At 41.6% G+C, this 16,807-nt stretch overlaps 1 protein-coding gene across 1 annotated transcript in view; it reads right to left on the bottom strand.

Moving 5' to 3' along the window:
• Positions 1–16,807, bottom strand: part of psmd2 (proteasome 26S subunit ubiquitin receptor, non-ATPase 2) — a 41,362-nt gene that overhangs the window by 7,674 nt on the left and 16,881 nt on the right. The window contains exons 9-14 of the mRNA XM_061828292.1: positions 14,754–14,900; positions 14,557–14,663; positions 6,438–6,565; positions 6,187–6,274; positions 5,935–6,097; positions 24–125 (exon numbers count right to left, since the gene is read on the bottom strand). Of these exons, the coding sequence (XP_061684276.1) occupies positions 24–125; positions 5,935–6,097; positions 6,187–6,274; positions 6,438–6,565; positions 14,557–14,663; positions 14,754–14,900 (735 nt within the window). The remainder of the gene's footprint in view (positions 1–23; positions 126–5,934; positions 6,098–6,186; positions 6,275–6,437; positions 6,566–14,556; positions 14,664–14,753; positions 14,901–16,807) is intronic.

Raw genomic sequence — 16,807 nt, 5'->3', positions numbered from 1 at the left:
ATTACTCGTAGTTGCAAACTGACCTGCATAAGCACAGATATCGACTAGCGTGTTGGCAAAGCTGCGGAAAGGTTCAGGAACAACTTGGAGAGCTGCCAGAGTGGTCTCAATGGCCTCTCCTTTACCTATAATGGAAAATAAGTGTAAATAAGACATGAAAGAAAATAATTTAAAGGTCGCCTTAATCATGTTTTTTTTTTCTATTTAATTTTGGCAATCAATGTCCTTCGATCTGGTTTGTATTTTACTTTTTGACAGAATTGGCAAAAATTTCATTTTTCAAGCTCTTCTAAGGCGGTCTTTCCCACCTAGGATTTGATATGGTGGGGTTTCTCATAATTATGGGCCATGTAATTGAGTTTTACTCTGATTGGATTATCTTCCTTAACTTAAATATGGAAAAAACAGATGGAGTCTGACTGGTCCATATTACTGTCCATGCTCGATAGATGAAGTGTCCTTCAATGCCTGGTTCAGTCACAAGTTTGATGGTGGATTTTATTTGTAGCCATGGAACGCACATTCAAATAGTCTATAAGTATAGATGTTTTACAACAATACTTCTTTTTATGCAACTTTATAGGATTAAATGGCAAAGCTTGCATTCATTGTCGCCAGCGATAGTCGTCACTGCCAGTTCAATACGCATGAATAGGAGCAATTGAACTCAGGAAGAGGAACACGACACTATGTCGCACACTAGCAGGCATGGGACTTTGCTCCACCACCTTGATCCTCCCCAGGGGACCATTGGTCTCTCTGAGAGTGCGCTCTGAGTGGCCATAGCGGCGCCTGTTCCCCACCGCTTCTCACAGCATGGCACCCACTCACTGAAAATGACTGCATACACTTCATTTGCAACAAACAAACATTGTGAACCTCAATTCACCAAGCGGTGGAATACTGACACACAGAATGTGAGCAAACAGATTGGATATGGGTGACGTAAGATAGAGGGGTACATTTAGCTTTGTTATCTGCTCCCATGCACTTGTACCGAATTGGCCATAATGACCATCGTTAGGACAATGAAAGCAAGCTTTGCTATTACATCCACCATTACATTAAAATTATAATTATAGTTCTACATGGGAAAAATTGTTGGTATCCCTCTGCTAATGAACCTCACAATTTTTACAAAAATACAGTTGTACCTCTACTTACGAAATGAATCTGTTCCGGGAGTCGTTTTGTAAACTGAATTTTCGTAGTAGAAGCGCATTTCATATGTAAATAGCATAATCTGTTCCATGCACCCCGAGCGCCACCACCAAAAAAAAAAAAAAAAAGTAAATGAAAAAAAAATTTCATGTTAACTTTACCTTTAATTGTTGGGCAACTATGCGAAGAAAAGGATGTGATAAACAAACGGCATCATCGGGGTCAGACGAGGAGACAAACATTTGACAGCCAAGAGAAAACCCACGCACATAATTAATTTAAAACTCTTGGGGACCATGAAAAAGAAAGATGAATAAACTTGTAAAAAATACAAACGGAAAAGTTGTACTTTTGCAATGTGCGTTAGCTTGTGAGAGCGTCAGCATGATTCGGTAACAGTCGAGTGTCTAAGAGAGCCGCTCTATCGTGCCACACAAACCAATATACAGGAAGTAGATCATTGCTAAAGATTGATGTCCCTCCTAGCCAAGACTACAGACTGATAAGCCACAAAGCTACTGTATTTCCTATGGAAAGATGAGAAACTATGAACTTTTTGGTGAAGCACATTATCTCCATGTTTACAGACACAAAATTGATGCATACAAAGAAAAGAATACTGTCCCTACTGTGAAATATGGAGGCGGCTCTATTTTGTCTTGAGGCTGTTTTGCCCTATTTGATAGAGGATCTCTAGACTCTGTGCAGACTAAAATGAAATTTCAAGACTATGAAGGGATTTTAGAGAGAAATTTGTTAGTCTCAAGTGTTTTGACAGGAGTCCCTACTGTGAAACATGGAGGCGGCTCTATTTTGTCTTGAGGCTGTTTTGCCCTATTTGATAGAGGATCTCTTGACTCTGTGCAGACTACAATGAAATTTCAAGACTATCAAGGAATTTTAGAGAAATTTGTTAGTCTCAAGTGTTGTGACAGGATAATGACCCAAAACACACAGAAGGCCTAAGGCCCAAAAGAAAAAAAAAAAAAAAAAGACTAATCTTGAAGAGGCCTTCTATGAGCACTGATCTAAATCCTATTGAATATTTGTGGAAGAATCTGAAACATACTATCCGGAGAAGGCACCCTTCGAACTTGAGACAACTGGAACAGCTTGCCCATGAAGAGTAAGACAAAATACCTAATAAAAGGCACAAAACAACCCTTCATTTGGTGAAGGATCCTGCTTAAAGTAAGCCATTTTAAATAATAAAAAAAAAATGTTTTTTAAGTGAGAAGCAGTAGGCAAAATGTGACACTATAGTCCAGTTGAAAAGATAATTTCCAAACCACCAAATTGAATTTTTTCTTTGTTGTACTGTTATTTTGGAAGAGTACAAGAACTAACAATTCAATTCTGATTCACAAGTCATTTGTTACAGTCAAAACAAAAAACAAATAGGGATTTAGATGGCGAGTCCGTACCCTATTTGTATCAGAAAAATGGAGGTTGAGGGAAATTACTATAATCTTAATTCTAAACAATTGTATTTTTGCTGATAATTTGAAAATAAAAGTAATAGGGGTAGAAAGGTTGAGAGTCAGGTGCATATATATTGGGCTTTACACGATCAGGGTTTTTGGGGCAGATCCAGAAAAAAAAAAAAAACAGTCACTGATCCAATCAGAAGATGGAGCAAAGAATCTGTGTGTGATAGATTTCCAAAAAAACAGTAATAAGGAGGTGTCAAATACTTTTTCACAGCACTGTATGTTAGAATACTTCAGGACATGTATAAGGGAAGTAGAACTGTGGTCAAGCGTGCCGTAGGTGTGATAGAAGACTTTAAGGTGGAGGTCTGACTGCAACAGGGATCAGCTCTTCCACCATTTCTGGTGGAAGGCATCAGGCGTGCTATGTGACAGAAGAGTCTCTCCTAGGATGAAGGGCAAAGTTTCTAAAACAATGCTGTGGATGGCTATGATGCACAGATTAGACTGTGGCACCGAAGAGACAAGAAGCAGAGCTGGAGGTGATGGAAATTAAGATATTGAGATTCTCTCTAGGAGTGACCCGGTTATATCAAATCAGAAATAACCTCATCAGAAACAGCCAAAAATAAGTGTTTTGGAGACAACAGACTTCGATGGTTTGGAGACAGTGAGTCTATTGGTAGAAGGGTGATGAGGATGGAGCTGCCAGACAAAAGACTGACAGAAAGCCAAAAGGAGGTTGATGGATGTTGTGAGTGAAGACACGAGGACTGTTTGTGTTCGAAAGGAAGATGCAGGAGATGACTCGCTGTGGTGACCACTAACGGGACAAGCGGAAAGGAAAAGAAACTCTGACGTATCCACGCATTATGTGTCGTCTTGTCTCAGCCCTTTAGTCTTTCTTATTGCGCAGGTTTCTTTTCTTTATTAACTACATTGGCAGTCAGATATTTTCAACAGTACAATATAGAGACAGAAAACACTATATAAATATTACTACCCTATTTTCTGGACGATACGTCGCATTTTATTTTTTTCATAGTTTGGTCGGGGGTGCGACTTATTCTCCAGAGCAACTTGCATGTGAAATTATTAACACATTATTACATCCATCCATCTTTTAAGTCTATCTGTTATTTTCACACTGACAACCATAAGAGGCCGCTGGAGGCCCGTGTATCTGATGACGGCTGGAGAGCACAGCTTCTGGGTGAATCAGCCATGCAACTTTCCGGGAAATCAATGGCTGGCTCGACAAAGTCTGGGCTTCCGTGACACAAAAACCATCCTGTCAGGATTCAGAAAGGCTGGAATAGGCTAGTTGTAACTGCCACTGATGATGAGTCTGACATAAGCGGCGTCGAAGAGGAAGCATCTACTTATGGAGTTGGCGGACTTGTTTAGAAGTGACTCCGAGGATGAAAATTCCATTCGATTTTAGTTACCGGAGATTTGGAGTGACACAAATGGTTTTAGTAAACTTCTTTGTATGTTATTTATGCTATAGTTATTGGAATAACTCCTAATATTATGTTAACATACCAGGCACATTCCCAGTTGTGTCATGTAACGTAAGCATACCGTTTAGCCTGTTGTTGCCTCTATTCTATTTTTATTTTAAATTGTTCGTCACTTAAATTTTAAATGACATGTCTGTTCTTGGTGTTGGATTTTATCAAATAAATTTCCCCCAAAATTCGACTTATACTCCAGTGCGACTTCTATATGTTTATATCTTCGTTTTTAAGGATTTTATGGGTGTTGCGACTTGTACACCGGAGCGACTTGTAGTCTGGAAAACAGCTAGCTTTCGTATTTTGATATACTGTGCACGACGCCGATGTGGAGTGAATGTCTTTCTCAGAGACAATCAATGACGTCAGTCACTCACATTTGAAAACTGTACAGGGGTATAGTCAGTCATGCTCGCAGATAAAGTTGCGGGTGTGGATTGGGATGGAATCTCAAGACCTTAAAATAACCTAATGGATTAATATAAAATTACTGTAAATTAAAAAAAATAAACAAATACATGAGTAAAATAGAAAACGAAAATTTCAAACTCAGTAATGATAATTTCCAATTTCATCTGATATTAGTAGAACATGATATAAAACGGTATTTAAAATTTTTCATCAATAAAAATTCTTGATCTGACTAACCTTATCTGAAGAAAAGTTAAATGCACTGGCCTGTCAAGGAATAAACACGAACGGTCGGCAATTTTTGAAAAATGCTGAAAGTTTAGTTCAACATAATCGGCGTTAGTAGCAACAAGCTAGCGATACATTGTATCAAACATTCCTGTCGGCAATCGTGATGGATTGTTATAATCTAACATAATTCACGGTGGTATCTATTGTCAATCCATTGATGAAAGATGGCAGAAGATGATCTATATCTTCCTAAAGCATGTAGACGGGAAAAGTTTTGTACTTGAAGATAACACGTACCAGGTGGAAAATGACCGTTAGAACTTAGATCAAGTCAAAGTAAATCCCAAACTCATACTTATAGTTACCGGGGCAGGGGGTGGACGACGCGACTGCCGTAAATAGGAGGGTGGCTTGCTAGAATGCCCCTTTATGTGTGTGTACTCAACATATTGGCCACAACTGAATCAAGCGACGAAGTGGATGATAGTTTAATGTCTTTCTTTGGGGAGGCACGCCGTCACACGATCAAACAAAACTGCCTCGCAATCGACGCATCGCGCAGCCCTGGTGAAACTGAATTTCCTTTGACATGGCTTATTATGTTCATGACTTTCAATGTAAATGCGCTCACAGTACGTGCAGAAACTCTGAACATGTGCTTTTGGCATCACTTCCGGATATGCTCAGTAAGGGTAACTTGCATTTCCTGTTTCCGGGTGAATACTGATCGTTTAGGACCAGGCTTGTTTAGTTAACAATGTTTAGGAAATAAACACGTAAATTAATGTCAAGACTACACAAAATAAGCGACGTTTTTCAATATCTTTTTTTTCTACTCGTAACAAATTTTACGTGTGTGATTTTTCGTGGTCGACTGTGCAGATTTGCGAGCGCGATGGTGCGTGATCGCGCACAACAAATACTGACTGTAACGTCATTGATTGGATCAACGAATTATGAAAATAAAACCAAGCGGTCAATCAAAAAAAAAATTCCAATTGTCAGTCGATTCTGATCAGGCTGATAAAAATCTGTTTAAAGTCTAATAAATATTATGACACGGACACACTTATCTTTCTGGCACTTTTGTTCAACTAAATACATTAAGTTTTCCCATCTTTCCCCCCAAATATTACCAGGTATCATGGAATGTAATTTTAAAAACAGTGGCTATTCATTGTTACCCAAGTGGTTGAGTCCTAAGCCAAGAGGGAGCCAGCGAGCATATGTGTCTTTCAGTTCCTGTTCGTTCTTCTCCATGATGGTCTGCACAATGGTGGAGGTCACGTCACCATTACATGATCCCACAGCGATCATACCACATGCCAGTGCCGTCACACCAACCACCTGGATGGAAAGTTAATCCAGATGAATTGTATAAACATTCTGCAGATTTAAGCATGTGAAAAAAATAACAAAGCAATCATAAAACATACCTCCATGCTGGATTTTGAGTCTCCCATGACTGGAAGAAGCAAAGACAGTACATCTTCTCGATTGGAGCCAGCATACGCTAGACCCAATCTGTAAGAGACAATGGCAGATAATTACGGTATATAGCCCATAATAAATGTTTACATCCAAAAAGTGATTCAACACAACACCACAAGAAAGTGGCCTTAACTATAGGTCACAATGTATATACACACAAAAGTTCAGCGTTACAAAACGTTTTTGTCATAATTACCCAAAAATGGCGCCTATCCTCATGGTATTACTATTGTGCAGGACATAGTCTGAGAGGAGGGCGAGGGCAGGGTCACATTCATTTCTCACACCTGAATTTACGATACCACAGGCAAGGAGAGCACCAGACTGCAAAAAAAGATGACAAGAGGTGAAGAAGATTGAAGAAAGGGGACCTAATGTGCCGCGATCACTACAACAGAAAATACATTATATTGTCTGCATACTAAATATTCATAACTAGGGGTGTCCCGATCCCATCTTTGAGATTAGAAATCAGCCTCATGTCAGCAAATAAATTAGCATTATAGTGAAGAAAATAAGTATTTGAACACCCTGGTATATCAGGGTTCATACTAAGTCTGACCCAAAAAATATAAGGGCTTTTTAGGGGCATTCTTAGGGGCTGACATGAAAAATTTAGGGTCTTCGCGGGAAATTAAGAGTAAGGAAAAAAGAATCACCCAATGGTGCCATCAGCTGTACTTGCTTTATCAAAGGTTCCAGTACCTCAGTACCTGTGACAGTAATCACCTGTCGCCCCTTGTGGTACTTCTCATTGATATGACCATTGTCAATATCTTCACATAATTACTTCACATAACAGTCTACAGAAAAAAAGATTCTAACTACAATTGTAACTATATACACAAATATCTTCTACTGATGTCTGTCTCAGCACCCCTACTCTAGGTCCTTGAGCCTACCCAGTGCCTCTTCTGTTTGTTGCTGCAGAGGTGCCAAAGTGGCTTTCTTGTCCTTTGCTCTGCCTCTGAGTGCATTGGCCTCGGTGATAAACCTCAGATTCCACTTTTCTTCTGCCTCCTCACACAGCCTGTCAGCCTTCTCAATAAACGTAGATATGTCAGTCTCTATTCTGTCTTTTTTGGCTATGAGGCTGTCTATCTCTGCCTTAGCTGCCTTCCTCTTCTCTGCCCGTTTTGATTCATCCTCCTCCTTTTCCTCCTCTACACTTCTGGCAGAAGATGCAGTGACCAACAGCTCCCTTGTGATAGGCACCATGTCAGGCCCTCCCCATTGCTGGACCACCTCAACTATTTGCCTCCAAGCAATCAGTGACTCCTTACTTAGGTTGTCCTCGGTGACCTTGTTTGTGGAGAAGCCTCTTTCCACAAATCCCTGTCCATGGGACAGGAGCAGCAGCTGCTTTATGACGCCCCATAGCTCCTGGAACTACTGGCTTTCCTGCTGATGCAGAGTAGAGTGGAAGAGCGTGTTCAGCCTGTCCTTAGAGATGTTGAAGTCAGAGAAAGCGACCCTAATCTCATCTTCTTGATTCTTTTCACTCAGTCTGGAATACTGGAACAGAATCCTGTTGCAATTGGTTTCCTCCACCCTTCTGTGATCCACCATGATGTTTAAGGTTTTTGGGAGTTTTTTGTTGTTGTTCTCATCTTTCATGGCAATCTGCCGAGGTTCCATCCAGCTTAGTAGGTGGACTAAACTGGATATGATGGGGGCCTTCTCCAGCAACTTTTCGATCATGTTTACCTGGAAAGTTGTGCAGCTCATTCTAAATTCCTGCTTTACACGGTCGGTTGCAATGCCAGATTTCAGAAGCAGTTTCTCAGCAGCAAAGCCTATGCCTACTTTCGATAAATCCACCCACTGTGACTTGTCACCCACATTATTCTTGATAAGGCTGGTGAGGGAGGCTGCCTTTTCTTTAAGGACTTCAGGCTTGATGAACTTTTCTATCAGAGTTTTGATGAGGGTGCCCATGTCCTTTGCGATGAAGGGAAGTATAGTCTTTTCAGTCTGGTACAATTTTAGGAATGGTTCCACCAGCCTGGAGCATATGAGAAAGAAGTGAAGCTTGGTAACAAAGACTGGGTCCTGTGCTGCTTTCTGAACAACAGTGAAGGAGGTGTTGGTTGGGCACCTTCTTCGTCCTTGCTGCCTCGCAATAAGTAACTTGTTTAAAGTCCTCGCGCCTGGCAGGTGCATCGCGAAACAAGTTGTAGAGGCTGGACAGAAAATCTTCCACCCCCCATCCAGCTGCCTCGAAACCGATTCGAAATGCATGATGGAGGATGTGTAGACCCCAGCTTCAAGTCTCCAGCATACGGCGGGTGGTCATCTTTTCTATTTGTTCTTGAAATGATTTGTACACCTTCCAATTAACACTGGGGCCATCCATCGAGACCTGGAGCAGCTTTGGGTGACCGAAGTCACACACGATAGGGTCCAGACGCTCCTGAATATCAGTTGCTGCTGAATGGCCCAGGAATTCAGAGGTAAGGTAGCAAGTGCGGACCCACAATCGCACATGAATGTCCAGCTGCTTCTCTAGCATCTCATGATTAAGAGACTCATCAAAGAGGAGGACATACTATGATTCAGCCTTCACTTTCTGGCTCAGTAGAGATGATAAGTGGGCAGCGATGCCAAATGTAACCAGGTACGAAGTCTTCCTTTCCCTACAGTGGTAGTTTTTAACAATGTCACTGTCTGGAAACATGACCGCAAACACTTTCGAATTATTTCACAAGATTTGTAACTGTAATGGCTGCAGATCACTTTTAAAGTCCACACGATCTCTGCCTTTAACGAGTCCGTCTTCGTGTATTGAACTACGTTCATAAAGCCTGACTTCTGGCTGGTTGAAGTCGATGATTGGACAACTGTAGGTGCGCATGCACTGCCAGTACCCCAGCCTGAAGTTGATGCTTCACTATCTTGATATTCTAGAAACAGATTCATACAAACGGAAGATGAGAGAGTCTTCGCCAAATCATCGTGTCTCCTGTTTTTCGGTGCGACTCCAGCGCTTTGACGCCCATCTTTCCAAGCTGGTAACTCTGCTTGCACAGATGGCAGTAAAACATGCGCCGATCTTTTGGCTCTCGAGGAACCCAGCTCCCAAACTTTATTTTCAACCCAAGCATCTTGAAAAATGCACTTCCCCATGATTCAAGTTGGATCGATGAAAGAACTACACTACGTCATAACGAAGACGAAGTGAAATGCCTACTCACGGAAACGAACAATGGAATATCGACGACAAGATGGCGACTAGTTGTGAAAACGTCGACTTCCGTTGAAAATTTTCGGCTGTTTTGGACGCCAGACGGATCGCTGTTTTTTTTTTTTTTTTTTAAATAAAAGATTAAGTTTTTTAGGGAGAATTTTGGCGGTAAGGTCCTCCATTTGATTTTTTTTAATTTAAGGCCTTTTTATGGGCTCGACAGGTTTTCGCGGATTTTTAAGGACTTCTAGGGGCCCCTAAATACACCTACGAAAATTTAGGGGTTTTTAGGGACTTTTTGGTCCGCGTGCTAACCCTGTATATTGCAAGTTCTCCCACTTAGAAATCATGGAGGGGTCTGAAATTTTCATCGTAGGTGCATGTCTACTGTGAGAGAGATAATCTAAAAAGAAAGATCTGTATTTTTTTAACAATTTATTTGTGTCATACAACTGCAAATAAGTATTTGAACACCTGTTTATCAGCTGGAATTCTGATCCTCAAAGACCTGTTAGTCCACCTTTAAAAGTCCACCTCCACTCCATGTATTATCCTGAATCAGATGCACTTGTGTGAGGTCGTTAGCTGCATAAAGATACCTGTCCATCCCATACAATCAGTAGGACTCAAACCTGTAACGTGGCCAAGACCAAAGAGCTGTCCAAAGACACCAGAGACAAAATTGTACAACTCTACACGGCTGGAAACACCGACAGAGAAATTGCCAAGCAGCTTGGTGAAAAAACTTTCACTGTTGGAGCCATCATTAGAACATGGAAGAAGCTAAACATGATGGTCAATCTCTATCGGAGTGGAGCCCCATGCAAGATATTACCTCGTGAGGTCTCAATGATCCTTGGAAAGGTGAGGAATCAGCCAAGGACAAAACAACAGGACTTGGTCAATGACCTGAAAAGAGCTGGGACCACCGTTTCCAAGGTGACTGTTGGTAATACACCAAGACGTCATGGTTTGAAATCATGCATGGCATGGAAGGTTCCCTTGCTTAAACCAACACACATCAAGGCCCCTCTTAAATTTGCCAATGACCATTTGGATGATACAGAGGAGTCATGGGAGAAGGTTTTGTGGTCAGATGAGACCAAAACGGAACTTTTTGGTCATCATTCCACTAACCGTGTTTGGAGGAAGACGAATGATGAGTTCCATCCCTAGAACACGATCACTACTGTGAAGCATGGGGGTGGTAGCATCATGCTATGGGGGTGTTTTTCTGCACACGGGACAGGACGACTGCACTGTATTAAGGAGAGGAGGACCACGGTCATGTATTGTGAAATTTTGGGGAAACAACCTCTTTGCCTCAGTCAGAGCATTGAAGAAGGGTATTTCAACATGACAATGACCCGAAGCATACACCCAGGAAAACCAAGGAGTGGCTCTGTAGGAAGCATATCAAGGTTCTGCCGTGGACTAGCCAGTTTCCAGACTTAAACCCAATAGAAAATATTTGGAGCGAGCTGAAACTCTGTGTTTTTCAGCGACAGCCCAGAAACCTGTCTGATCTAGAGAAGATCTGTGTGGAGGAGTGGGCCAAATCTCTCCTGCAGTGTGAGCAAACCTGGTGAACAACTACAAGAAACGTTTGACCTCTGTAATTTCAAACAGAGCCGACTGTACCAAATATTAACATTGGTTTTCTCGGGTGTTCAAATACTTATTTGCAGCTGTATCAGACAAACAACAACAAAAATCCTACATTGTGATTTCTGGATTTCTAAGTGGGAGAACTTGCAAATACAGCCTTGTGTTCAAATACTTGTTTCCTTCACAGTAGATCGGATCGGCCTGCCTCTAAAACAGGTTTCAAAGGATCAGGATTTTTGTGGCCGATCACCAATCTACGAGTTTGACAAAAAAAAAAAAAAAAAAAAAGTCCAATTCGATCACAATATGGCATAGTCTATTTATATCTTATAAAGATATATATATTTACAATAAATAATGTATCTTTGTTCATCTACAGAATAAATTGTCTTCTATAAGATGACAGTAAGAACATACACCAATGAATAGATCTACTTTTTGTGACATATTTGTTCGGTAGTGTCTCATGAGATTTTTCCAATTGTGTAGTATGTGACTTGGTTCCATAAAGCTTGGAAATCACTGCTCTGGTCAGATCATGTATTCAACAATTACAAGACCTGGTGAGACAGTTCTACACAGCGGTCATTGAATTGGAACTGTGTAGCTCTATCACAGTCCGGATTGTGGCTGACCCCCCAAAAAAAAAAAAAAAAAAAAAAAAAAGATAAACTCCGACTGCAATTACAATGTATTGCTAGTTTGTTCCCACTAACGCTGATTATGTTGAACTAAACTTTCAGCATTTTCAAAACATTGCAGGTATAGACTGTTCATGTTCATTCCTTGACAGGCCATTGCATGTAACTTTTCTTTGGATTAAATTTGTCTGATTAAGAATTTTTATTGATAAAAATTTTTAAATAACGCTTTATATCATGTTCTACTGTAATCAGTTGAAGTTGGAAATTATCATTTCCGGGTTTGAAGTTTTTGTTTTCTATTTTATTTTTAATTTACAGTTATAATATATTAAACAAGTAAATTATTTAAAAGGTCTTGAGATTCCATCCCTAATCACACCCACAAGTTTATATCTGCGGGCATTTCTGACCTCACTTGTACAACATCCAGAGCCTTTAGAAATCTCATCCATCCCCTTGCCGCCAAGGAGCTTTTTAACCACTTTGGTGACCTCAGCCCAGAGATAGGCGAACCCGCCTCAGAGACCCCGGACTCTGTTTACTCATGGAAGGGCATGTCATCGAAATTGAGGTCTTCGAAGTGTTCGCCTACCAACTCAACATTCCGAGTCAAGGTCAGCAGCGTCCCATTCCCACTCTACAGTGTTGATAGTGCACTGCTTCCCCCTCCTGTAACGCCGAATGGTGGACCAGAATTTCCTTGCAGCCGTCCGAAAGTCTTTCTCCATGGCTTTGCCAAATTCAATCAAACATGAGTGACTGCAATAGCATCAATTTCATCTTGGTAAACTCCTTGAATTCTTGAGACCCTTTGCACAATGGTGATTGCACTCAACTATCAGTCTCATGAACATTCTAACTGCTCAAAATGCTGGAAGACTCCGCATCCTACCCACACACAAAAAAAATTCCCTGTAGATTGACTGTCTGTCAACTGTTGTACTCAACATGCCTCATTTTAGGGAAGCTCTAACTATCAAAGACAAATTCCTTGTGGGTTGTTTACATATTTGGCCAATAAAGCTGATTCTGTGCTCACCATGGATTGTCATTAACAAATACCATGTTCAATCAAAAGGGTGTTACTTGGCACCAGGACATACTAAATCACCGTTCTATGACTGACTTTGTGATCATGTCATCGGACTTGCGGCCGCATGTCTTGGACACTCGGGTGAAGAAAGGGTCGGAACTGTCCACTGATCACAACCTGGTGGTGACTTAACTTCAATGGTGGAGGACGATGCCTGTCCTACCTGGCAGGGCCAAGCCTATTATGAAGGTCTGCTGAGAATGTGTGGCAGGATCCCCTGTCAGAAGGAGTTTCAACTCCCACCATCAGCAAACTTTATCCACGTCTTAGGGTAGGCGGGGAAGATTGATACCGAGTGGACCCTCTTCCGCGCCTCTTTTGGAGAGCCGGTTGACTGGACCTGTGGCTATACGGTAGTCTGTGCCTGTCATGGCCTGAACCCACCAGTGAGGGATGTCATCAAGCTGAAGGAAAAGTCCTATCGAGCCTTTTTGGCCTGAGGGACTCCAGAGGCAGCTGTGGGGTACCACTTGGCCAAGTGATGGAGCTTTGGTGGTTGCTGAGGCAAAAACTCGGGGGTAGGAAGAATTTGGCAAAGCCAGGGAGAAAGACTTTCAGACGGCTGCAAGGAAATTCTGGTCCACCATTCGGCGTTTCAGGAGGGGGAAGCAGTGCACAATCAACACTGTGTAGAGTAGGAATGGGGCGCTGCTGACCTTGACTCGGAATGTTGAGTTGGTAGAAGAACACTTCGAAGACCTCAATTTCGATGACATGCCCTTCCATGTGGAAGCTGAGTCCGGGGTCTCTGAGGCGGGCTCGCCTATCTCTGGGCTGACGTCACCAAAGTGGTTAAAAAGCTCCTTGGTGGCAAGGGGGTGGATGAGATTGCTAAAGGCTCTGGATGTTGTGGGGCTGTTCTAGTTGACACGCCTGTGCAACAACATCAGCGACAATAAGTGTGGATTGGCAGACTGGGGTGGTGGTCCACTTTTTAAAGAAGGGAGACCGGAGGGTATATTCCAACTACTGGGGGAATCACACTCCTCAGCCTCCATGGTAAGGTCTATACAGGGGTGCTAGAGATGATAATCCTTCTGGAACTTTTTTTTTTTAATTAATTAGGGTCATATCAAACATCGTAGGCCCAACGGCTAGGGAAAGAAAAAACATGGAGAGGCTGCATTCAGGAACTATGACTTACACCTTTGAAACAGCCTGACAGAGTGCATCAGGACCATAGAGTCCTTTTATGGTTTTAAAAGTGGCCTAAAGATTCACCAATTTGGTTTAGCTTTCAACTGATTTCTATTTTAGTTTCTTAATTTGTACATTCATTGCTTTTATTATTTTATCCCATTTCATTGTATTTCTTATTGTCCTTCAGGTTTTTTGCTATTCTGTCCTATTGTCTTACAGTCTAAACATTATGTTTAAATCCAGTGTCTACTTATGGGAGCCTATATGCTAGGCGTGTTTGGCTACACAGGAGGATGTAATTCTGCAGTTTTCCCATGGCTCCCTTCCATTCACCCCGGGTCATGGTGGGCTTTGCTGCGGCACCCACATGGTTTCTTTCTTCAACAGTATCATCAGTGCCTTGCCATGTCTAAACACGATTAATAAATATGTGCTGTGTGCATGTGTATGTGCATGTTTAATGACTGTTCATGTGGTTGTCTTTTGCATTTAAAAGCAGGATGTGAGTGGTGGGTGTAGTTCTGATATCGCGTACTTCTTATTTTTTAATTTCTGTAAAGCACTGAATGGTGCCTTTTAATGTATGAAAAGTGCAACATAAAAACATTTGATTTTAAACAAAAAAATGTTAAAATGTAAAATTGACCTTTATGTAGTCCTCAGATGAGTAAAGATATTTATCAATCTGGGTGAGGCCGCCATCCACATCCCACAACAAAATCATTCCGAGAGAGGCTGCAGCGCTCAACATACCTAAGTAGTTTCAAATTACACACACGAAACTAATCAATAATACAGCGATGTTAATATATACGTAGAGTATATATATTCTGTAATCTGTACCATGGTCCTTGTTTTTGTATAACCATTTGTTGCCATCATCTGTTAACAGCTTGTCCTGTCCAAATGCTGCATTAACAAAGCCATTCACAAAGGAAGAGGCCAGATTCATGCGGGCTGAGTCCACTTGGGAGCCACTACCTCCAAACCCTTTAACATAGAAAAGAAACATTCAGTTGACACTGGCAGTCATATCACCCTCCCCAAAAAAGTCATTGTATAAAGTGTATAAACATATTCACTTTGAAGCATGTACAGTATCTTGGCTAGATTTGTAAAATGAATAAGCCAATTTTCACAAACCCAATACCTGACCACTAGGGCTGAACAATTTGAGAAAATAATTAATTGGATAGTGCAACCCAGTGGGTGACTGGTTAGCACATCTGCGTCACAACCCTAGTTCAAAGCTGATCTGGCCGGTGTGAAGTTTGCATGTTCTCCACATACTTGTGCCAGTTAGGGGTGCACCCTTCTTGCTCAAAGATAACTGAGATAGGCTAGAGCTGCTAGCTTTTTAGCAACCCAAGTGGGTATAAGTGGTTTGGAAAATGAATAGATGGATATAATTGAAATGCACCTCCCTTACCAGTATTGCAATTGTGATTTAATAAAAATTTTGAGTGAAGTTTGTCATTTTCAAGCATGTTCGCAAAAAACGGGAAATGACTAATTCGATAGCATGATACATACATAGAAATTATCTTTCACTTTAGGTTTAAATCTTATGACTTACAGTGAAGAAAATAAGTATTTGAACACAAGGCTATATTGCAAGTTCTCCCACTTAGAAATCATGGAGGGGTCTGAAAGGTTCATCGTAGGTGCATGTCCACTGTGAGGGAGATAATCTCGAAAGAAAAATCCAGTAATCACAATATGTGATTATTTACCGATTTGTGTGATACAGCTGCATACAAGTCTTTGAACACCTGAGAAAACCAATGTGAATATTTGGTACAGTAGCCTTTGATTGCAATTCCAGAGCTCAAACGTTTCCTGTAGTTGTTAACCAGGTTTGCACACACCGCAGGAGGGATTTTGGCCCACTCCTCCACACAGATCTTCTCTAGGTAAGAAAGGTTTCTGGGTTGTCGCTGAGAAACAAGTAGTTTCCCTCCAAGGATTATCTATTGGGTTTAGGTCTGGAGACTGGCGAGGCCACGCTAGAACCTTAATATGCTTCTTAAGGAGCCACTCCTTGGTTTTCCTGGCTGTGTGCTTCAGGTCACAGTCATGTTGAAAGACCCAGCCACAACCCATCTTCAATGCTCTGACTGAGGGAAAGAGGTTGTTCCCCAAACTTTCACAATACATGGCCACGGTCCTCCTCTCCTTAATACAGTGCAGTCGTCCTGTCCCATGTGCAGAAAATCACCCCCAAAGCCTGATGCTACTACCCCCATGCTTCACAGTAGGGATGGAGTTCTTGGGATGGAACTCATCATTTCAGGGTTCATACTCAGTCTGACCCAAATATTTAAGGGATTTTTAGGGCATTCTTAGGGGCTGACACGAAAAATTTAGGGCCGACACGGAAAAAATTTAGGGCCATCGTGGGAAATCAAGACGCACCCAATGGTGACATCAACCGTTCTTGGTTCATCAAATGTTCCAGTACCTCAGTACCTGTGACAGTTATCACCTGTCACCCCTTGTGGTAGTTCTCACAGTTATGACCCTTGTCAATGTCTTCACATAACAGTCGACAGAAAAACATTCTAACTACAATTGCAACTATATACACAAATGTCTTCTACTGATGTCTGTCTCAGCACCCCTATTCTGGCTCCTTGTGCCTACCCAGTACCTCCTCTATTTGTTGCTGCAGAGGTGCCAAAGTGGCTCTCTTGTCCTTTGCTCTGCCTCTGAGTCCATTGGCCTCGGTGATAAAGCTCAGATTCCTCTTTTCTTCTGCCTCCTCACACAGCCTGTCAGCCTTCTCAATAAGCGTAGATATGTCAGTCCCTATTCTGGGTTTTTTGGCTTTGAAGCAGTAGAGATGAAAAGTGGGCAGCGATGCCAAATGTAGCCAGGTACGAAGTCTTCCTTTCCCC

This window comes from Syngnathoides biaculeatus, chromosome 8 (assembly GCF_019802595.1).
Source record: "Syngnathoides biaculeatus isolate LvHL_M chromosome 8, ASM1980259v1, whole genome shotgun sequence".
NCBI lineage: Eukaryota > Metazoa > Chordata > Actinopteri > Syngnathiformes > Syngnathidae > Syngnathoides > Syngnathoides biaculeatus.
The sequence above is the reverse complement of the archived record's forward strand: the minus strand, read 5'-3'. Positions and strand labels throughout refer to the sequence as shown.